General features: G+C 37.6%; 1 protein-coding gene across 4 annotated transcripts in view; it reads left to right on the plus strand.

The window, feature by feature from the left end:
* GDPD1 (glycerophosphodiester phosphodiesterase domain containing 1) overlaps positions 1 to 24,655 on the plus strand; it is a 49,874-nt gene that overhangs the window by 22,365 nt on the left and 2,854 nt on the right. For all 4 annotated transcript variants that reach the window (XR_011561909.1, XR_011561908.1, XM_070772579.1 and 1 more), the window contains exons 3-8: positions 7,498 to 7,633; positions 9,936 to 9,981; positions 15,377 to 15,495; positions 16,012 to 16,101; positions 19,337 to 19,470; positions 23,320 to 23,379. Coding sequence is in view for 2 of the 4 variants with exons in the window: in XM_070772579.1 (XP_070628680.1) it covers positions 7,498 to 7,633; positions 9,936 to 9,981; positions 15,377 to 15,495; positions 16,012 to 16,101; positions 19,337 to 19,470; positions 23,320 to 23,379 (585 nt within the window). In the remaining 2 variants the exon portion in view is untranslated. The remainder of the gene's footprint in view (positions 1 to 7,497; positions 7,634 to 9,935; positions 9,982 to 15,376; positions 15,496 to 16,011; positions 16,102 to 19,336; positions 19,471 to 23,319; positions 23,380 to 24,655) is intronic.

Genomic DNA, 24,655 nt, shown 5'->3' on the forward strand with positions numbered 1-24,655 from the left:
CTGGGAGATGGTGAGGGACAGGGAGGCGGGCCTGCTGCAGTCCATGGGGTCACGAAGAGTCGGACACAACTAGGCAACTGAACAACAATGATGGATCATCACTGATGAACATTTACATAGCTTCATTCTGCTCGTTTAGAAATGTGTGATTACCTGCAACATACCCAACATTGTGAACATTGGAAAATATGGAACAAATTCCCTTCCTCACTAGGAATTTAGTATCCAGTTGTAGTGACATGACCTTAGGCACAAACACTGGGAAACAATTTAAATGGATGGGAATATATTATACAAACTGTAATTTACCTACTTTTATGTTTTTTCCTTCCTGCTTCCTCACTCTGCTCACTCAGCTCTTACTCTTTCCATTCTTGAATTTTAAAAAAGGGAGAGGTTTCTTTTTTCTTAAAACTCTCTCCCTGCCCCACCTACGTTTACTTTCTTTTTTATCTTGAAAATGTCATCTGTGGTAGTTGATTCATAAAGTGCTGTGTAGGCTTTTTACATATACTGAGAGCTGTCTCTCTTCATTTATTAATTCAGTACATGCTGTGAGCAGCCCTGTGCCAAGGCACTAGGAATGCAACAGTAAATGAGCCATGGTCCAGAAACCCTTTCTGTCTAATTGGGCAAGTAGGGGAAGATAAATAGGTATATTCAAAAGAGTGCGGTAGGTACTCTGACCTAGTAAACACAGGTGGTACAGGAAGTCCTGGCAGTTTGGCAAATAATTGGTGAATAGGGTACAAAATCCAGTCTGGGATGCGGGGGACAGGGCAGGATTAGAGAAGGTGTCCTGAAGTGCTAGTTTCTTAGTTTACACCTAAAGAACAAGTAAGAGTTAGCAGACAAGGGGAAGAAGAAAGACTTTTAAAAAAACTGTTATTGCGGGACTTCCCTGGTGGTCCAGTGGTTAAGACTCCCTGCTCCCAGAGCAGGAGGCCCAGGTTCAGTCCCTGGTGGGGAAACTAGATTCCACAAGCTCCAGGTATTAATAAGACCCGGCACAGCCAAATAAATAAATCTTTTTTAAAAACTGTTATTTAAACTGTTACTGTAGTGTGTATAATATACATTTGGTAATATGCACAAACCCAAATAATTTTAATATACATATACACACCCTTGTAATCACCACCCAAATAAAAGTATAGAACATTTCTAGCACCTCTGAGGGCACCCTTGTGGCCTCTCCCAGTCTGAACTCCTTTCCACTAGATAACCATTATTTTAATTTCTATTACAATCGATTGACTTTTTTCTGTTCCTGATAACATAAATGTAATCATAGAGTATTTATACTTTTGTCTTTGGCTTTTCTTTCTTCCCATTTACATCTGTAAAATTCATCCATGAGGTGTGAAATAATCTTGTACATGTTTTTTAATGGTCAAATGAGTTCATCTCTCTTAGAAGATACACACTTAGCAGAAGTTGAATTGCTGTGTCATAGGGTGTGTGTGTGTTAAGTCGCTCAGTCGTGTCCAACTCCTTGCAACCCCATGGACTATAGCCCAGCAGGCCTCCCTGTCTATAGAATTCTCCAGGCAAGAACACTGGAGTGGATTGCTATTGTCTTCTCCAGAGGTGTCATAAGGTAGGTGGATATTTTTCAAAGGATTTTACCAACTTAGACTCCCATCAGCAATGTATGAGAGTTCCAGTTGCACCACTGTCTTGCTAACTTATTATCGTTCCTTTTAATTTTAGGTATTCTGTTGGGTATATAGTGCTGTCTCATTGTGGTTTTAATTTGTTTCCCTGTGGAATTTTTATGTTGAACACCTGTTCATAAACTTATTGGCCAGTTCGAAATTCTCACTCGAGAAGTGCCTGTTCAATGAATATTCAGGGTTCATGTACATAACGTAAAAGTTGCCATCTTAACCATTTTTAAGTGTACAGTTCAGTGGCATTAAGTATATCACATTGTTATACAACCATCACCACTATCCATTTCTACAAAATTTTTTTCCGTTTTTTTTTTTTTTAGAAATAATTGACATACAATCACTGTATAAGTTTAAAGCATAAAGCATAGTGGTTTAATTTACATATATTGTGAAATGACTACCACAATAGATTCAGCTAACCTTCACCCTCTCTTATCGATACAATAAAAAGAATAAAGGAAAAAATTCTCCTTGTGAAAAGAACTCTTAGGATTTACTCTCAACAGTTTTGCTGTATATCATCACAACAGTTAGCTGTATTCATTATGTTATCCATTACATCCCTAGTATGTATTTTATCTTATATCTAGAAGTTTGTGGCTTTTGTCTCCAGAACTTTTTAATCATATCATATTAAAACTCTACTAACGCATATATATGGAATTTAGAAAGATGGTAACAATAACCCTGTGTACGAGACAGCAAAAGAGACACTGATGTATAGATCAGTCTTGTGGACTCTGTGGGAGAGGGAGAGGGTGGGGAGATTTGGGAGAATGGCATTGAAACATGTGTAATATCATGTATGAGACGAGTCGCCAGTCCAGGTTCGATGCACGATGCTGGATGCTTGGGGCTGGCGCACTGGGACGGCCCAGAGGGAGGGTATGGGGAGGGAGGAGGGAGGAGGGTTCAGGATGGGGAGCACGGGTATACATGAGGCAGATTCATTTCACTGAGTCAGTGATGCCATCCAACCATCTCATCCTCTTTCGCCCCCTTCTCCTCTTGCTCTCAATCTTTCCCAGCATCAGGGTCTTTTCCAGTGAGTCAGTTCTTTGCATCAGGTGCCTAAAGTATCAGAGCTTCACTTTAGCATCAGTCCTTCCAATGAATATTCAGGGTTGATTTCCCTTAGGATTGACTGGTTTGATCTCCTTGCAGTCCAAGGGACTCTCAAGAGTCTTCTCCAGCACCACAGTTTGTAAGCATCATTTTTTCAGCACTCAGCCTTCTTTATGGTCCAGCTCTCACATCTGCACATGACTACCAGAGAAGCCATAACTTTGACTATATAGAGCTTTGTCAACAAAGTGATTTCTCTGCTTTGCAATATGCTGTTTAGGTTTGTCATAGCTTTTCTTCCAAGAAGCGGGCGTCTTAATTTCCTGGCTGCAGTCACTGTCCTCAGTGATTTTGGAGCCCAAGAAAATAAAGTCTGTCACTGTTTGCATTTTTCCCCCCATCTATTTGCCATGAAGCGATGTGATCGGATGCCATGATTTTTGTTTTTGAATGTTCAGTTTTAAGCCAACTTCTTCACTGTCCTCTTGCACCTTCATCAAGAAGCTCTTTAGTTCCTTTTTGCTTTTTGTCATTAGGGTGGTGTCATCTGCCTCCCTGGGTTACTGATATTTCTCCCAGCAGTCTTGATTCCAGCTTTTGTGAGTCATCCAGTCTGGCATTTCACATGATACACTCTCAATATAAGTTAAATAAGCAGGGTGACAGTATACAGCCTTGACATACTCCTTTCCCAATTTTGAACCAGTCCGTTGTTCCATGTCCAGGTCTAACTGATACTTCTTGACCTGAATACAGGCTTCAGGAGACAAGCAAGATGGTCTGAGATTCCCATCTCTTCAAGAATTTTCCACAATTTATCATGATCCACACAGTCAAAGGCTTTAACATAGTCATTGAAGCAGATGTTTTTCTGGAATTTCCTTGTTTTGTCTATGATCCCATGGATGTTGGAAATTTGATCTTTGGTTCCTCTGCCTTTTCTAAACCCAGCTTGTACGTCTGGAAGGTCTTGGTTCACATACTGCTGAAACCTAGCTTGAAGGATTTTGAGCGTTAGCTTGCTAGCATGTGAAATGAGTGCAACTGTGGTAGTTTGAACATTCTTTGGCATTGCCCTTCATTGGGATTGGAATGAAAACTGACCTTTCCCAGTCCTGTAGTTATTGCTGAGTTTTCCAAATTTTCTGGCATACTAAGTGTAGCACTTTAAGAACATCATCTTTTAGCATTTGAAATAACCACTGATATAGTTTGTTAAATAAACTGTCCTAGGTACCTTGTATAAGAAGAATCAAAAAATATTTGTAGTTTTGCTTTTGTTCACCTAGCATAATGTCTGCAAGGATTGTCGATATTGTGGCATTTGTTTTTCTTTTCTTCTCTTACGTCCTTCCCTCTTTTCTTTTTTATTAATAGCTGTTTGAATGGGAGTGAATAGGAAAAGGAGTACATCAAGGCTGTATATTGTCACCCTGCTTATTTAACTTATATGCAGAGTACATCATGAGAAACACTGGGCTGGAAGAACCACAAGCTGGAATCAAGATTGCCGGGAGAAATATCAATAACCTCAGATATGCAGATGACACCACCCTTATGGTAGAAAGTGAAGAAGAACTAAAGAGACTCTTGATGAAAGTAAAAAAGGAGAGTGAAAAAGTTGGCTTAAAGCTCAACATTCAGAAAATGAAGATCATGGCCTCTGGTCCCATCTCTTCATGGGAAATAGATGGGGAAACAGTGGAAACAGTGTCAGACTTTATCTTTTTGGGCTCCAAAATCACTGCAGATGGTGATTGCAGCCATGAAATTAAAAGACGCTTACTCCTTGGAAGGAAAGTTATGACCAATCTAGACAGCATATTAAAAAGCAGAGACATTATTTTGTCAACAAAGGTCCATCTAGTCAAGGCTATGATTTTTCCAGTGGTCATGTATGGATGTGAGAGTTGGACTGTGAAGAAGGCTGAGTGCCGAAGAATTGATGCTTTTGAGCTGTGGTGTTGGAGAAGACTCTTGAGAATGCCTTGGACTGCAAGGAGATCCAACCAGTCCATCCTAAAGGAGATCAGTCCTGGGTGTTCATTGGAGGGACTGATGTTGAAACTGAAACTCCAGTACCTTGGCCACCTGATGAGAAGAGATGACTCATTTGAAAAGACCCTGATGCTGGGAAAGATTGAGGGCAGGAGGAGAAGGGGACGACAGAGGATGAGATGGTTGGATGGCATCACGGACACAATGGACATAGGTTTGGATGGACTCCAGGAGTTGGTGACGGACAGGGAGGCCTGGCGTGCTGCGGTTCATGGGGTCGCAAAGAGTTGGACACAACTGAGTGACTGAACTGAACTGAATGGGAGTGAAGTATTTTGATTACATTTCTCTAATGATTAGTGATATTGAGCATCTTTTCATGTGCTTATTGACACATCTTCTTTGCAAAATGTCTACTCATTTTTTACTCTGATTGTTTTTCTTGTTGTTTCATTTTAGGAGTTTTGTGTGTATTGTAGATGTTAATTCTTTATCAGATAGATAGGTGATTTTCCCATTCTGTGAGTTGCCTTTTGATGTGAGTTGTCTATTAATGTCCTTTGATGCACAAACTTTTAAAATTTTGAAGAAGCTCAGTTTGTCTATTTTTAATTTTGCTGCCTGTGCTTTTGGTGTCATATCCAATAAGTCATTGCCAAGTCCAATTCAACGAAGCTTTTCCTGTATGTTTTCTTCTGAGTTTTTTTTTTTTTTTTTCCACTTTAGGTCTTACAGTTAGATCTTTGATTCATTTTGAGTTTATTTTTGGATATGGTTTTAGGTAAGAATTCAAATTCATTCTTTCACATTTAAATATCCAGTTTTCTCAACACCATCTGTTGAAATGACTGCCCTTTCCCTATTGAATAGTCTTTGCATCCTTGTCAAAAATCATTTGGCCATATCTGCGAAGATCTCTAGACTCTGTCTTCTCTTGGTCTGTATGTTGTCTCTATGCCAGTACCACATTGTTTTGAAGCTTTGTAGTTAAGTTTGAAATTAGAAAGTTTGAGTCTTCCAGCTTTGTTCTTTTTCAAGATTGTTTTGGCTATTTGAGCTTCCTTGAGCTATGAATTTTAGGATGGATTTTCTATTTCTGCAAAAAAATCATTGAAATTTTGATAGGAGTTGCATTAAATCTGTAGATCAATATACTATTTGTATCTTAACAATATTAAGTGTTCCAGTCTATGAACATGGGGTGTCTGTGTGTTTATTTATATCTTCTTTAATTTCTTTCAACAGTGTTTTGTAGTTTTCATTGTACAAGCTTTTCGCCTCTTTCAGCTCAGTTCAGTTCAGTCGCTCGGTCGTGTCCGACTCTTTGTGACCCCACAAATCGCAGCACACCAGGCTTCCCTGTCCATCACCAACTCCCGGAGTTCACTCAAACTCACGTCCATCGAGTCGGTGATGCCATCCAGCCATCTCATCCTCTGTCGTCCCCTTTTCCTCCTGCCCCCAATCCCTCCCACCATCAGAGTCTTTTCCAATGAGTCAACTTTTCACATGAGGTGGCCAAAGTACTGAAGTTTCAGCTTTAGCATCATTCCTTCCAAAGAAATCCCAGGGCTGATCTCCTTTAGAATGGACTGGTTGGATCTCCTTGCAGTCCAAGGGACTCTCAAGAGTCTTCTCCAACACCACAGTTCAAAAGCATCAATTCTTCGGCGCTCAGCTTTCTTTATAGTCCAACTCTCACATCCATACATGACCACAGGAAAAACCATAGCCTTGACTAGACGGACCTTTGTTGGCAAAGTAATATCTCTGCTTTTGAATATGCTATCTAGGTTGGTCATAACTTCACCTCTTTAGTTAATTCCTAAATTTGTATTCTTTTTGATGCTGTTGTAAATGAAATTGTTTCACGATTTCTTTTTCAGATTTTCATTCTTAGTGTACAGAAATAAAAATGATTTTTGTGTTTTTGTTTTGTATTGAAATTTACTGGGTTTTTTTCGTTCTGACAGTAGTGTGTGGAACCTTTGTATCTACATATGAGACTTTGTCATCTGCAGATAGTGATAAATTTACTTCTTCTTTTCCAGTTTTGGTGCTTTTTTTTTTTCTTGCTTAATTTCCCCGATAGAGTTTCTGATCCTGTGCTGAATTCAAGTGGCTGAAGTGGGCATCCTTTTTTGTTCTTTAAGCTTTCATTTTATAGATGTGGAAATATAGGCCCAGAGAGGGACATTTACTCACCCAAAGTTACACAGCAAGTTCATAGCGAAGTAGGAACTGGTACCCAAATCTCAACTTCTGGTCCACTGTCCTTTCCTTTATATTTGTGTTGTTGTTTAGTCACTAAGTCGTGTCCAACTTTTTTGAGACCCCATGAACTATAGCTCACCAGGCTCCTCTGTCCATGGGATTTCCCAGTCAAAAATACTGGAGTGGGTTGCCATTTCCTTCTCCATGGAATCTTCCCAACCCAGGGATCAAACATCCATCTCCTGCATTGGCAGGCAGGTTCTTTACCACTGAGCCACCAGGGAAGCCTTTTCTTTATTTTGGGTTGCCAAAATTAGGGATTGCTTGTTATGGAAAGGAGGCAACATCAGTCTCTTATTTATTCTAAGTTCACTTAGAATATTTTCATATCAGTTATTCATAATAAATAATAGTCTTGAGAAATTTTAGTATTATGGGGTTTTCTGCTATTTTGATGTCACTCTGATCTTTTTCATCTAATGTACGTAACTTAAATGTTTGCTTATGTTTCAGAATGTCATTATTTTTCTTTGTATTTCTTCAGCGCAGTTACAATTGGAACTGATATGTTGGAATTGGACTGCCATATCACAAAAGATGAGCAAGTTGTAGTGTCACATGATGAGAACCTAAAGAGATCAACAGGGATCAATGTAAACATCTCTGATCTCAAGTACTGTGTAAGTTAAATGCATGATAAACTAATAACTAATAGGTATTTTAATAAGATTTTTAAAAACACTAAGTGCCAGATAGCACTTCAGTAAATAAGAAAAAAAGTTAAAGATTAATGAATGTCAAAGGAAACTTAAAAAACTATTCTGACTTCCAGTGAGACTTTGTATTCATTACATACATTTGTGAAGACTTACTTTAATAAATATTTCAACGAAATTACCAAAGTCCTCAAATGTAAAGCTACTGAAGTTCAACTTGTTGCAAATATTCTACAATTTATTTGATTCAGATTATATATATGAACTAGTTTTAGTCTTCGGGAATAGGAAAAAACCCTTTAAAAATCTGATTTTAGTAGTTTATATGCTTATTATAGTAAACTGATAAATGGAAGAAAAACAAAGCTTAATTCTACCACCTGAAGAAAACTTCTGTCGACAGGAAGCTATCTTTGTATATACTCTGAATGTTTTTTACATGGTTGTGTTCTCATTGTATATTATTTATATTGTATTTTTAAACACTTTAACATTATGGCATGACGTACATTTTTTTCCTTTTTTTTAATAGACTTTTATTCTTTAGAACAGTTACATCCGCACAAAACTAATCAGAATATGTAGAGATTTCCCAAATCCTTCCTGACCTAGCATAGGTACAGCCTCCCTCGACTATCAGCATCTTGCTCCATAGTGGCGCATTTGTTACACTGACACATCGTCACCACCCAGAGTTCATAGCTTGCATTAGGATTCACTCTCCATGTTGCATATTCTGCAGGCGTTGATATGACATACATGAAAATAACTTGTATCCACTAATATAATGTTATACAGCATAGTTTCCCTGTCCTAAAAATTCTCTGTACTCTAGCTATTCATCCTTCCTGCTCCCCAGCCCCTGACAATGACTGGTCTTTTTATTGTCTCCATAGTTTTGTTTTTTCCAAAGTATCATATAGTTGGAATCATACAGTATTTAGCCTTTTCAGATTCTATGCTTATTTTTCATAAACATTTCAAATGACTGAAGTTATTATACTGAGTGGATATATTGTTATTTTTAACCATTCCAATTTGTTGGGTATTTGAATTAGTTCTACTTTCACCATTAGGAATAACATTGCCCTGAACATCTATTTATATGTATGTAAAGATAAAGTTTTGTAAAGATAAAATTTTCTGTATATTTAAAATTATTTCCTGGTATTTCGCTGGTGGTCCAGTGGTTAAGACTTCAGCTTCCAATGCAGAGAGTGTGGGTTCAATCCCTGATTGGAAAGCTGGCATCCTACATGCCTTGCAGCCAAAAAAACTAATATTGAACCGATATTGTAACAAATCAATAAAGACTTTAAAAATAGTCCACATTTAAAAAAAATTTTTTTAATAAAAAATTTATTTCACCAAATTAGTTCTCAGGCTTCCCTGGCAGCTCAGAGAGTAAAGAATCTCCTATAATGCAGGAGACCTGGGTTTGATCCCGGATTGGGAAGATCCCCTGGAGAAGGAAATGGCAACCCACTCTAGTATACTTGCCTGGAGAATTCCATGGACAGAGGAGCCTGACAGGCTATAGTACATGGGGTTGCAGAGAGTCAGACATGACTGGGCGACTAACGCACACACACAAATTAACTTTCAGCAGGGAAATTATTGGATAAAAAATTAGGAATATTGTAGTTATGGGTTTTTTTGGCCATGTGACTTGTGAGATCCTAGTTCCCTGACCAGTGATTGAACCCAGGACCTCGAGGCAGAAACACAGAGTCCTAACCAGTGGGAGCACCAGGGAATCCCTGATAGTTTCTTAATATATATGGAAAGTTGCTGTTGCCAGCTTGGATTTTTAAAGTGTTTAAAAGACTTTTTCTATCTGATATTACAAGAATTTCCATTTTGCCACACCTTTACCATTTGGGGCACTATAATTAAACAAAGAATTTCCTGATGTGCTAGATTAAATTTTAATTAGCATTTCCTTATTAATGAGTTTGAAGATTTTTTCTTTATGATTTTTTTTCCCTTTGAATTGTCTGTTGCTGATATTTTTCTACTGAGATCTTTGTGTATTTATTATTGACAAATGGTTTGTATCAGTACAGATTTCCTGTAAGTCACGAAAGTCAGTAATTATACGGTCAATTTGCTGCCGGGGCTATTCTGCTAAAGAGTTTACTATATAAACATTTGTAGATTTCATTTTTGTCTTTTTCAAAGAAGCAAATCTTTATGTCTTAATGTAAGATGCTAAAATACGTTTTATTTTTTGAGAGTTAACTTTTTTCAATCATATCTTTTAAAGGAACTCCCACCTTACCTTGGCAAACTGGATGTCTCATTTCAAAAAGGTAATAATTTACATTTGCAGACAAAATGCTTACACTAGCATATTCATTTATGAATATACTAAGTGTATTCATTTATGCTGAGAATTAGAAATACATGTGTAATAATTTATGATAAGAAGTGTTAACTAAAAGTCTTCCCTCAAAGCTTGTTTGTACAGGCCTACAAATCTGAAATCTTGATGGATATCTAAACCTGAGATGATGATGCCCAAAGATTTATTAATGACTCATTCTATCTAAATTTAGTTCATTTAAGTCTGAATATTAATTATGAGAAACTCATATATTATTAGGGATACTTTGCACTTCTAAAGCTTCAAATTCTAGAATATTACTATAACTTGTAGTAAATAATCCATCATAAATAAGAAGAATGAAAAGAAATTAAAGGGACCCCTTTCAGATCCTTGCCGATTCTGTAATTTTTTCATTCTATGTTATTTAGCTACTCCATATTTTAAATCAGTAAAAGAATTCCGTTAGTCGAATAAACCGTCCATTTCCTAGTCATCTTCATTTTCTAATCAGCAACATAGTTGTTGTTTTTTTTCTTTTGAGGGAACATTTCCCACAAAGAGACATGTCCCTTGGTCCGATGTGTTAGTTACATTAGGATGGAAAACACACCACCTCGAGTTACAGGTGCTGAGCGCCCTTCCCTTGACAATCCAACCTCATGTTTTGAGTTGACTCACATGTAACTCAGGAAAACTGCATGATGTTCTTGTCATGGTCCTTGGTAAAGCTTACATATAGTTGAAACCTTGGTTAAATGTCAAGGATCTTGTTGATACTAATTTTCAAGAAGACCTGTAACCACTCTGTGAGCTAAACTTAAAATTGGCCAGTATAATTTCTCCTTGATTGAGAAACCTTGTTGTTGCTGTTGTTCAGTCACTAAGTCATGTCCAACTCTTTGCGACCCCGTGAAGAAACCTTAGAGAGCCAAATAAAAATCAGAAACCTGTTTGCATGGGCTGTCTCTACAGGACGTTTCAATGTGATGTTTGTGGGGGGGTTTTTGACTTGGCCTTCCAAGTAAGTATCATTAAGCTTTTGCTGATTTGATGAAACACCTTTCATTCTTATAATTAGTAGGATTATAACTTGCAGAGCTGTTCAGTACTGGTGTCAGTTGTGGACTTGGAAAAGTTAAGAAAATTTCCTAAGTGAAGTTTTTCCCAAGTTTTCCTTTGTAGAGAGCAAAGCCAAAGCCTCACAAAGTTTATAAGATGCTTTAAGAAAAAAAAAAAATTTGTTCCCCTGGTTTTATATATCCCAAATAAGTCATAAAACTTTTGAATGGGAAGAGACCTTTGAAATCATCTAACCCTGTCTCCTCTTGTTACAGAAAGTAAACTGAATCCTAAATGTGTAAATTTCCTTGATTAAGGTCATATAACAAGAAAATGACAGACCTGGGACTTGAAACTAGGTCTTCTCCTTACCAGGCCAGTGTTCAGCTATCTATACTGCCCCTGTAGCTACAGAGTCTCTTCAAATCGCATGTTAGTAGCAATGCCATGTACTCTCAGATTTAATGATTAACAATAATTATCCTTCATTCATATTGTATTCAAGTAATATCATAATTAGCTTAAAGGCTGTGCCTCACACGTGAGGTTTTTTGTATTTGAAACAGACATATATGGTAGTGTAAAAACTTGACTCAGATTAGGCAGAAAGTTGTTCAGTTTTTTTCCTCTTCTGTTCCCCTGCTGGAACTGTTGTTTTCTTCAAGTACTGGAGGAAGGGAGAGAAAGCAAAAGGGAGAGAGGGAATCAACTCTCAGAGGAATACAGATTTTAGGCCTCTTGCTTGCTTTGTGGTTCACAACTTAGGTGAGGAAGAATTGAGTGTTTTCTTTTTACAGGTGCTTTGATGTACCACAGGCTACATTAAAAAGTAAACTTAAAGAAGGAACATGAAAATGTGTTAACTAAAGGGTTTATTTTTATCTGTCATGCTTACTTGAAAATAACCTCTTTTCCATAAAAATTACGTAGTTTGGATCTAGATTTGACTGTAGTGATCTGTTTGAAAGTTCTAGTATGCTCCAGAGCCATTTCATGTGTTCCATCCACCAGCACGTCCTATGGTACACTCTGAATGTAGTGTTCATGTTTTCATGTTATTTTCCTCTTTCCCTTTTGGTAGTATTGCCCCGCTAGTTATTCTCTGCCTGAACAATATTGGGTACACACTTCTTCCTCCAACTCTTTATTCTGTGCTGACTGAGTCATCTAATTTAAATATCTTCATATCACGTTAGCACACATTCTCTTAGCACGTTTTCATTTCCTTGTTTCCCTCCCACTATTTGATTCAACATTATTCTTATTGTGTAATGTGTCATGTTGCTTTTCCAAAGTTAGTTTTGTCTGACCTTTTTCCAAGTTGAACCTTGCGTACATCTTACTTAGGTGTGAATAGCTATTGTCTATGGTAATTCTTTCGACTGCAAAATTAATTTTTCCACATTGAATAAGCTAACAAAAATTTAGCTAGAATGGCGTTGCCTAAATATAGCTTTCTATACTGATAGAAATGTCCTACATTTGTACTGTATGATACAATAGTCAATAGCCACATGTGACTGTTGAATACTTGAAATGTGGTTAGTATACCCAAGTAACTGAATTTTAAATTTTATTTCATGTTATTTATTTATTTATTGCCACACCATGCAGCATGGGGGAATCTTAGTTCCCGAACCCACGCCACCTGTAATAAAACGGCAGAATTTTTAACCACTGGGCCACCAGGGAAGTTCCCTATTTCATCTTAATTTAAATAGCCCCATGTGGCCAGTGGCTGCCATATTGGACTGTACAAATAGTACATCACGTTCAGACTTTTTAAATTATAAGTAACAGAGACCAGTTTATAGGACCATATCCTAGAGAGGATCATAATTAAACATTATGGGATCCTTGGACACATAAAAGGACTCTTTTGCTTTATTCCATTGTTCTGCTTCTCTTGGGTCTTCTTTTACTATAGATGGATTTGGGGCATGTGGCAGGAATGTGATCACTGACAACTATAAATTCACATCCTGCCTGTACTGTGACCCCTGCCTGTACTGTGACCTTACTTATGAAAGGTTCTAGAGAAAGGCACTGATTGGCTAGACTTGGATCATGTGTCCATCTTGAACTAGTCATGTGGATAAAGGGACAGGCTGTTATGATTGGACAGGCTGTTATGATTGGGCAGACCTAGGTCATTTGCCTACTTGTGAGAGTGAGTGGGGAGAAGGCCTGTTTTTGACAACCCAATCAGAACAATTAAGAATGCAGCAGATGCAATTTTCCTAGGGAAGGAAGGTGGCTGGTTAGATAAAAACTATAGCTAAATTTTTGTATATTAACATAATTAATTTTTATAGTTCAGTTCTGTAGTCTAAGTCCAAACTCTTTGAGTTATCAGTACTAGAAATCCATCTGAAAATAGTTTAAGAGAAGTTTACAAGAATAATTTATTGTTTTCTCATAACTAAAAAGTCTAGAGGTTATATGCCTTCAAACATAAATGATTCCAGTTGCTCAAGCAATAATTTGTCTGTGTCTTATTTCCATTTCTTTATTCCATTTTCATCATGTTAGCTTTGTTCTCAAGCACATCTTCTTCACATAAAAATGGACCTCTGATAAGTTCAAAAGTACAGGATCCGTTTTAGGCAACATCTCCTGTGGTCCATATTTTTATGCTTGAAAGGTTATGTGCTTTCTCTGTGTCTGGGAGACAAAGCCAAATGATTAACAGTCCCATCAGAATGAACCAGGGCCCCATCTGAATTATAAGGCATAGTAAAAAGGCAGTAAGAATAGAACACAGAATAGACAAATGATAACATATTTTTTCTTTTTTTTAATTTTCCCATTCCCATGCTGCTTTTCACACGAGCCTGTGTTTTAAAAAGTTTTAGAACTTAGACTCAAATTACTTTTTTTGATATGCTTGTTTGTTTTGGTTTGCTGTACAATAAGGATGAAATAAAGGATCTTTGACAATTTTGTTATTCATGCATTAGTGGAATTGAAGTTTCAGATGGAAGGGAAAATTTTATAATAGTTATATAGTATGTATAGTATATTATATAAGTAATTAGAGCAAATGGAACTAAGGAAAGAATAAAATAACCCTCAGAAAATAAAAAGAATGATTAAAAATCCTCTTCTAATTTTTTGTGACTCAGTTTTCTTTGAATAACTGCATTGATATAATTCTTCAACCCATTACTGAATTAGTATGCATTTCCCTTGCCTAACCATATTATTCACAGTCTGAAAAATTTACTGATGATATCATAGCAAAACTTTAGAAACAACCTCAGTTTCCAGTAGTAAGGTCTAGGGGAGGAAGAATTTTTTTCTTCTATTCTTTTAGTTTCTCATCTAGACTCTGTAACAAAAAAGATTAACATGAGAAAAACAGAAGTTTACTAATGTGTATGTGTCATGGAGGAAACTCAGGGATGAATACTCAAAGGTATGGCTAGAACTTGAGTTTATATAGCATCTTAAACAAGCAAACAAAATCCAGTAAATTTTCAGAGAAGTGATAAGACAAAGGAAAAAAGGACTTTGAATGTCTAGAGTGGCAAATGGTGGGAGGGTAAATATGGGGGGTTGATGGAAGATAAAGACTAATCAGTAGTTTGTTATATCGAGTCCTTTGGTGCTGATAAGGGTCGAGGGTTGTTGCTTATTTTTTGCACAATTTAGTCTTGTTTTTAGGCAGATGGAGGATGGGCATAGAGAACTTTTCTTGTATCTGCTTCTTCTCAATTGCCTCTGCTTCAGAAGATTCCTTATGCCAAAATGGCATATTTTGGAGTGACAGATTATGTTATCCTTCAAGGAGACTGGTTAAATTTTAAACCCTTAAATTTATTTAAAATAATAACTGCAGGATAGGATCCATGGATTCTATCAATGTAAATATCATGGTTATGATATCATACTACAGTTTTGCTAAAGGTTACCATTGGGAAATCTGGGTAAACCCTGCATAAATCTCTATATTGTTTCTTAAAACTACATGTGAATCTACAGTTATCTCAAAAAGTATAATGGAAAACTTTTCATCGTAATTATAAATACAGTATACTAGCATTTATTTTTACTTATGTGAAAAGATCAAGTTAAAACCTGAAGGGACACTATATTATAACATCATTAGATTATGTATAGGGAAAAAAGAGGAGAGAAAGTACACCAAATGGTCTCAGTGGTTGTATCTAACTTGTTGGATTTCTAGATGATTTTTCTTTTCTTCTTTATACTTTGCATCATTTTGTAAATGTCCTGTTATGACTGCATACTCTTAACTTTCTAATCATCAAAAAAGTGATCTTTTAAAAATACATTTAAAAATCTTGCTTTCTCAGCATGCCAATGTGAAGGAAAAGATAACCGAATTCCATTACTGAAGGAAGTTTTTGAGGCCTTTCCTAACACTCCCATTAACATCGATATCAAAGTCAACAACAATTTGCTGATTAAGAAGGTACTTAAGGCATTGCCTCCTCTGAGCGTGTTGCAATCCGATTTCACGAACTAAATACGGCTAGTGCAGGTGCCTGCATAGATTGATAATGTTCAAGGAAATGTGATACTCTAGGGACCAGCATTGTTTTAAATACTACCCTGGTAGAAGAGATCACTCTACTGTAGGAAAGCCTGTTTTCAGAGTGACTTGTCATGTCTCAGTCACTGAGATAAGCGTGAGCTCCTGTGAACCCCCATGGCTGTGGCATTTATGTAATTAACTTCTTCCAGTTTCACTTGTTTCATTTGTACTTAGTTTATGTCCAGTTACTAAACAGTTGTATTCTATTAGATAAATCATATAGTGGTAGATGTAATTTCTTGTACTTTATGAAATAATCTGAATTTAATGATCAGTTCTTTCAAAATTTTATACTATGCACCAGCAGATAGTTGTAATCCATTTTATAAGTAAAATCACGTAAGTGGATTTACAAAGAGTCACATGAATAAAATTTTGAATTTTCACATGTAGGTTTCGGAATTGGTGAAGCAGTACAGACGAGAACACATAACAGTGTGGGGTAACGCCAGCTATGAAATTGTAGAAAAGTGCTACAAAGAGGTAAGCTTCAAAAACAATACAGAATGAAAAAAAAAAGATACAGAATGATCTTTGTTGTTGTTATATGTCTATAAAAGTTAAGTAATTATAGCCATAATTTTTTTAAAATATCTTATTTCATATAGCCTTGTTACAAAGACAGATAGTATTGGATGGAAGCAGCTAACCAGAAGTTTACTAATAGACATAATGAATTTATAGATAGAAGGTTTAGTAGATAATGGACCTTGCAATTAAGTTCACTATGATTGGACTGGCTCACAGAATTATTATTTTCACATGATAATATTAGTTGTTTGCCAACATGTTATTCATTTTATTATGTATATATGTGTGTCTTTTAGTGTCTGGTTTTTGTTAGGTAAGCAACATTTTTTTGCATAATTTTGAATGAAGGAAAGTATTTAGTCCTTCAACTTTACAACTCAAGCTTTTCTTTACATTACTTCCCAAATAGAGTTAAATCATGGTTATCAGGTTCAATCCAGTTCAGTTCAGTCGCTCACTCGTGTCTGACTCTTTGCAACCCCATGGACTACAGCACACCAGGCCTCCCTGTCCACCACCAACTCCCAGAGTTTACTCAAACTCATGTCCATTGAGTCGGTGATGCCATCCAACCATCTCATCCTCTGTCGTCCCCTTCTCCTTCAATCTTTCGCAGCATCAGGGTCTTTTCAAATGAGTCAGCTCTTCTCATCAGGTGGCTAAAGTATTGGAATTTCAGCTTCAACATCAGTCCTTCCAATGAATATTCAGGACTGATTTCCTTTAGGATGGACAGTATGAAAAGATTATCAGGTAGTATTTTGAATTACAGCCATCCACCAATTGAAATGCTTCTGTTTGAAGAAAATATATCTATAAAAATTGGATGTATTTTGAAATGGTATACTAAGCCTCTACAAGAAAATTTAGCTCATAGTCAGCTAAGAGGATTTGAAATACAAACAGTTAAAAAATCTTAAGCATTGAAGATTCTCTTTCAGAATACAAGTGATGATGCAGTAGGAATATCATAACACAAGGTACAGTTCTGAAATACAAAAAATTCTTTTGAAAAGGCCTTCCTTCCTGGCAAAGAAGGAAAGCATAGATCCAAAATCAGCACCATTATAATTAAAAGTACAATCAAAAGTAATGAGGTTCTCATTAAGGCAAGTAATAAGTTTTATTTATCTGTGTACAAAAGGACAGAACAGAATAATCAATGGGCTGAGTGACTTCAGATCCCCAAGAATATAGAACTGAGACAAAAGCAAGATAATATACTGGAGACTTCATGACCTGCTGATCTTTGTGTGTGTGTGTTAGTTGCTCAGTCGTATCTGACTCTGCGACCCTATGGACTGTAACTGGCCAGGCTCCTCTGTCCATGGGATTCTCAAGGCAAAAATACTGGAGTGGTTGCTGTTGCCTTCTCCAGGGGATCCTCCCAACCCAGGGATTGAACCTGCGTCTCCTGTATGGCAGACAGATTCCTCTCCATCTGAGCCACCAAAGAAGCCCCTTTTTACATCATTTTTTTCAATTTTTTTTTTCAAATTAAAAACAGTGATAATAGCAAATGCTGGAGAAGATGAGGAGAAACTGCATCTCACATGCATTGCTAGTGGGAATGTAAAATAAAATAGCCACTCTTAATTAAATGAGTAGTTTCTTAGAAAACCAAACATACATTTAGCATATAATCATCAATCTTACTCTTGGGCATTTATCTCAGTAAAGTGAAAATGGTGCACATGAAATTTTTTAATTAAGGAGGTAGCAGGAGGGAATTCTCTGTTGTGATGGAGCAGTTCTGTGTCTTGACTGGTGGTGATTACACATATCTATACATGGATTACAGCTGCATCTGACTATACACATGCACAAATGAACACAAGTTTTAAAAACGCTGAAAAGTGAGTAAGGTGGACAGTCTAACAGTAATATATCACTGTCAATTCCTGGTTTTGGTACATCTGGTTACAGATGGGGCAGCTGAGTTAAGAATAAATGGGACTCTAGTATAATCTTACAACTTCCTGTGAGTTTATAATTATTTCAAAATAACATGTTCACTTTTGGCCCAGAATCACAGAACATTCCCCTTGATTCACGTATTTTTCTAGTCATCTCTGGGCTTCTGTCATTTTAGACTTTAAAAACTCCCAAGATTTCAGCAGTAATTTTCAAACACCTAAGGAAGAATGTCTCAACAATAATTGTCATTTGTACTATGAACATGCTTATGTAATTCATGCATCTTTTATAATTCTTAAATTACGATGTATAAGAATTTCATATTAGCTCTTTAATTCCCAGATGCTAGAAGCTAAAAATATAAAAGAAGGGGAGGATGGTGGAATGAATTGGGAGACTGGGACTGACATATATTTGCTACTATGTATAAGATAGGTAACTAAGAAGAACCTACTGTATAGCACAGGGAACTCTACTCAGTGCTCTGTGATGACCTAAATGGGAAAGAAATCTAAAAAAGAGTGGATGGAGACTTCCCTGGTGGTAGTCCAGTGGCTAAGACGCCATACTCCCACTGCAGGGGTCTGGGTTTAGTCTCTGGTCAGAGAACTGGATCCCGCATGCCACAAAAAACATCCCCTGTATCACAGCTAAGTAGCTGATAAATATATATTTTTAAGTGACTGAATATTAAATAAAATATGTTTTTGCATGATTTTTTTCAATATATTTTATACAGAAACATTCAAATGTATTAAAATTTTTATTTGTTTTAAAGATAGACATGGGGGATCTGGGGGAGGGGAATATGGGGATTTGTTTAATATTAGTATGGAGTTTCAGTTTTGCAAGATGAAAACGTGAATATTTGTAACACTATTAACATATATCTGTATCATATCCTATTTTAAAAATACGTATAGTTATTGAGTATGTAGAAGGTTACTGAATATTTCATATCATTATTTCTTTATCTCGTTCCATTAAATCTGATATGTTTAATCTCTGGTGATAAAGACTAGCACCAACAGACAGGACTGGTGCTGCAGAAGCGGAGAGTGGAGAATGGAGAAACTTGAGTATCGGTTTATACTGTAGGACTCCAGCATAGATCCTGACCCATTTGTCGAGGACCAGTCATTTCTAAGTGTGGTGTATTTGGAAGTGGATGTTGATGATTTAGGGAATACTTTAAACAGATGTCAAGATACAGTCTTGGGAAATTTTGAAGGTTGTGCAATAATCCTCTGATATTGTTTGTGTCTTTTAGAATTCGGAAATTCCTATACTCTTCAGTTTACAACGTGTGCTGCTCGTTCTTGGCCTGTTCTTCACTGGCCTCTTGCCCTTTGTGCCCATTCGAGAACAGTTTTTTGAAATCCCAATGCCTTCTATCATATTGAAGTAAGTGATTACCCTGTTTTCATCAGTTAGCAATTACTGGAAAACTAAGACAAAGACTTAGAAAGATTGAAGATGGGAGGAGAAGGGGACGACAGAGGGATGAGGTGTTTGGATGGCATCACCGACTCAGTGTCCATCACCAACTCCCAGAGCTTGCGCAAACTCATGTCGATCGAGTTGGTATGCCATCCAACCATCTCATCCTCTGTTGTCCCCTTTTCCTCCCGCCTTCAACCTTTCCCAGCATCTGGGTCTTTTCCAGTGAGTCAGTTCGTCCCATCAGGTGACCAAAGGATTGAAGCTTCAGCTTCAGCATCAGTCCTTCCAAAGAATATTCAGGACTGATTTCCTTAAGATTGACTGGTTTGATCTCCTTGTAGTCCAAGGGATTCTCGGATACTTCATAATTGTGTAACTTCTCTACTGGGTATAAAGCCTTGCTTTTTACACACTAATTTACTGTTAATACGAAGGTAAAAATGTATAAAACACTTAGAGCATTGCCTGGCAAAAAATAAGCCCTCAATAAATGATAGCTTTTATCGTTAAATTATCTTTATCATTTTTATTTAACAAAGATCTTCATCTCACATGCTTAGAATGTCATTCCTAGCTGTAAATTTCTCTGGAGCTTCTGGGGAGATCATTTAAATGTGGTTTCACCTGCATGAGAACTTTTTTCATCCCCACAGAACTATAAAAAATCAAGCTGAACATACAGCAATCATTAGAAAATATCAGTAAGAAAAAGCAGTTGGTCAGCACTCTTGTACTCAGCATCTGTGTTTCATGCTTGTCTTCCAGTTTGAGTTTGTTAGTTATGTGTATGCTTATTTTATCTATTCCTGATTACAATAGTATTTATTAGCAATTTCTGTAGCTGTTTCTTAGATGAAACAACAGAAATTGCTTCTTGTCTACAAATAAACTATTTTCATTTGCTAAATTAAAACAGTTCCTAGCCATTTATCCCTAAACTACTTCGCTTTCCTCTGGTCTAGAATGGCCTGTTGTGCTCTCGAGATCATCTGCAGGTGTTCCTTTTAGAAGGAAATGTTATTAAATTACAGATGTGAACAGATTTCATAGGATTAATTTTTTTCTTTAAAAAGTGATTATGGATTAAGACAGTGGTAGAATATTGTTTGTATATTTTTTTAATGAAAGACAGTGAATACTTCCTAAGGCAACGTAATAGTTTGTGTTTAATGAGGTAATTAATATTTCAAGTTTTTTAATTCTTGGGATTCCTGAAATTGCGATTAGAACTTTTTACCTCAGGTAGAGTTAGGAGAATACAAGGAGTTTATTTAGAAAGTTTCAAATAAAAACTGAAAAGAGAAAAAATTAATTTAAGGACTCCATTGGTGGTCCAGTGGTTAAGAACCCGTCTGCCAAGGCAGGGGACATGGATTTGATCCTGGGTGGGGAAGATTCCAACATTCCAAGGAGCAGCTAAGCCCATGAACCACGACTACTGGGCCCACGTGTCATAACTGCTGAAGCCCGCATGCCTAGAGCCCTGTGCTCTGCAACAAGAGGAGCCACTGCAACGAGAAGCCCGCATGCCTAGAGCCCTGTGCTCTGCAACAAGAGGAGCCACTGCAACGAGAAGCCCGCATGCCTAGAGCCCTGCGCTCTGCAACAAGAGGAGCCACTGCAACGAGAAGCCTGCATACCTAGAGCCCTGTGCTCTGCAACAAGAGGAGCTACTGCAATGAGAAGCCCGCATGCCTAGAGCCCTGTGCTCTGCAACAAGAGGAGCCACTGCAACGAGAAGCCCGCATAGCTAGAGCCCTGTGCTCTGCAACAAGAGGAGCCACTGCAACGAGAAGCCTGCATACCTAGAGCCCTGTGCTCTGCAACAAGAGGAGCCACTGCAATGAGAAGCCCGCATGCCTAGAGCCCTGTGCTCTGCAACAAGAGGAGCCACTGCAACGAGAAGCCCGCATACTACAAAGAGAAGCCCGCATACCTAGAGCCCTGTGCTCTGCAACAAGAGGAGCCACCGCAACGAGAAGCCTGCATACCTAGAGCCCTGTGCTCTGCAAGAAGAGGAGCCACCGCAACGAGAAGCCTGCATACCTAGAGCCCTGTGCTCTGCAACAAGAGGAGCCACTGCAACGAGAAGGCCGCGTGCCACAACTAGAGAGTAGTCCCTGCTTGCAGCAACTGGAGAAAGCCTGTGCACAGCGATGAAGACCCAGCACAGCCAAAAATTTAAAGATAAATTTTAAAATAAATAATAAATTAAAAAAAAAGAATTTAAGTTGGGAGACTCAGAATAATCCTAAGAGTGTAGATAAAAGGAGTTAGAAAGGAAACAAGAATCAAGATCTGGGGAGAATGAAAATCACTGTGCACTATAACTCCAAAAGAGGCTGAACAGTCTTCACAGTAGAAAGACTTAACTAGTCAGAGAAGCCTCTGGGCACAGCCCAAAGTTAATGACACAGCTGATGCTCTCAGCATCAGAGAGGCTGAAGGAACTCATTGTAGGTCTGAAAGTCAAGTGTACTCTTTCAGTAGGAAACATGTCTTAAAAGGATGCACCTAGGTCTTCAAACATTGAAAGTGAAAGGAAAAAAGTGTTTTTAGGGGTTTTTTTTTTAATCTCATTTTTAACCCCAAATATCTTTTAGTACATAGTGAAGTTTGGCTATGTGTTTACATCTACTGCATACAGAATTACAGCAAAGGCAAGAGAAAGAGGCCTCACCAAAAAAGGAAGAAACATGGGTTCTGGGTACCCGGGATCTCCAGAAAGATAACTTTTAAATTTTAAACTTTGAAGAGTGTAGCAAAAAGTTAGCCTGAAATCATGAAAATAGAGAATCCAAATGGGCTTTGTTCTAATTTAATTTTGTCCTTTCCCAGATTTTAAGATAGGACACTGAAAGATGAACTCCCCAGGTCGGTAGGTGCCCAATATGCTACTGGAGATCAGTGGAGAAATAACTCCAGGAAGAATGAAGAGACGGAGCCAAAGCAAAAACAACACCCAGTTGTGGATGTGACTGGTGATGAAAGCAAGGTCTGATGCTGTAAAGAGCAATGTTGCATAGGAACATGGAATGTTAGGTCCATGAATCAAGAAAAATTGGAAGTGGTCAAATAGGAGATGGCCAGAGTGAACATCAACATTTTAGGACTCAGTGAACTAAAATGGACTGGAATGGGTGACTAACTCAGATACAGCCATGAAATTAAAAGACGCTTGCTCCTTAGAAGAGAAGTTATGACCAACCTAGACAGTATATTAAAAAGCAGAGACATTGCTTTGCCAACAAAGGTCTGTCTAGTCAAAGCTATGGTTTTTCCAGTAGTCATGTATGGATGTGAGAGTTGGACTATAAAGAAAGCTGATGCCAAAGAATTGATCCGTTTGAGCTGTGGTGTTGGAGAAGACTCTTGAGAGTCTCTTGCACTGGAAGGAGATCCAACCAGTCCATCCTAAAGGAAATCAGTTCTGAATATTCATTGGAAGGACTGATGCTGAAGCTGAAACTCCAGTCCTTTGGCCATCTGATGCGAAGAGCTGACTCATTGGAAAAGACCCTGATGCTGGGAAGGATGGATGGCGGGAGAAAGGGACGACAGAGGATGAGATGGTTGGATGGCATTACCAACTCGATGGACGTGAGTTTGAGTAAACTCCGTGAGTTGGTGGTGGACAGGGAAGGCTGGAGTGCTGCAGTCCATGGGGTCGCAGAGTCAGACACGACTGAGCCACTGCACTGAACTGAAGCATATACCAAGTACAATCAAGGCACTGATTTTTGTTCTTGAACTTGTTTTATCACACTGATATATTCCTGTGTTTCTAATTTAAATTTTATTTTCCCTCAGGCTGAAAGAACCACACACCATGTCCAGAAGTCAGAAGTTTCTCATCTGGCTTTCTGATATGTAAGAATTTTAGTTTCTTGATATACATATTATTGTTTTAACTCTTAAATATGATGCTTATAATCTAGAGCAGACTCTCTATGTGTAATTTGTAACCAGGATGAGTTGAACATTGTACAAATGGATGTGTATAAATCATTTAGAACTAGCTTAATTACTAGTCATGAAACCTTAGGAGGAATTGAGAGATAATCTCATCAAACTCAGGAGAAAACTGAGCACCTGGCTACCCAAAGTTAAATGATATACGTGGCGTGTCAGTAGCAGACCTGGGATGTATACCCGTCCCCTGCTACTTACTCACTGTTTCCACTAGCCTGCACTCAACAACATGGTGAAAAGAAGCGTGTACAGCAACACAACACATGTAAGAGTGTAGATTGACTAATGGCGCATTTCTAAGGAAGAGCTACACTGAGACTTAACAGCAGGATGGAAGCCCCACCTGTACAGTGGGCATCTACTTTAGAGAAAATGCCTTAAAGTCTAAGACATGTTGAGTGTAATTTTAGGTAAAACCTACCTCCATATTGCTTTAAAATAGAACCTTGAAAACAAATAAAATACACTGGAACCTTGGTCCAGCGGCTAAGACTCCATGCTCCTTTGCAGCACAGAGGGACTGGGCTCATGCCTGGTCAGGGCACCAGATCCCACAAGCCGCAACTAAGGGGTCACAACTAAAAAACCCTACAGGCCACAGCTAAGACCCAACACGGCCAAAGGAAAAAGAAAGTGGAACCTTGAATGCCTTGAATGCTTAAATAATAGTCGTAAATCACAAGCATTTTTTTTCCTTAGCTCCTCTTTCAGAGTTTGAAAACTAGTTTTATCTTTTCTCTGTGCCACAGGGTTTATTCTTTTTTGCTTTATTCCTGATGTCATTTGTAGTTTTTAAAGATGCTGTTTTGTTTTGTTTTGTTTTTTGGCCCTGCCACATGGCATGCAGGATCTTAGTTCCCCAACCAGGGATTGAACCTATGCCCCCTAAACATGGACCACCAGGAAATCCCCAAGGATGCATTTTAGCTGGTGTTAAATGCATATGGTTTTTCATTTCTGCTACTTAATCATTCTAATAGACTAAACAGAATAGAAATAATATGTATAACTTTTCAGTACAAAAAGCTTTCATCTTGCTCAAGTGACTTGTATTCTAAAAGTTCACTTTTTAAGTTATTTGGAGCTGAAAAAAAAAAAAACGTTTTTTTCTTTATAAAGGATAGCGTAATTAATGAACATTACGTTTCTAAGATAACTCACAAAAGACTAATTC

Source organism: Bos indicus, chromosome 19 (genome assembly GCF_029378745.1).
Source record: "Bos indicus isolate NIAB-ARS_2022 breed Sahiwal x Tharparkar chromosome 19, NIAB-ARS_B.indTharparkar_mat_pri_1.0, whole genome shotgun sequence".
In the NCBI taxonomy this organism is placed as follows: Eukaryota; Metazoa; Chordata; class Mammalia; order Artiodactyla; family Bovidae; genus Bos; species Bos indicus.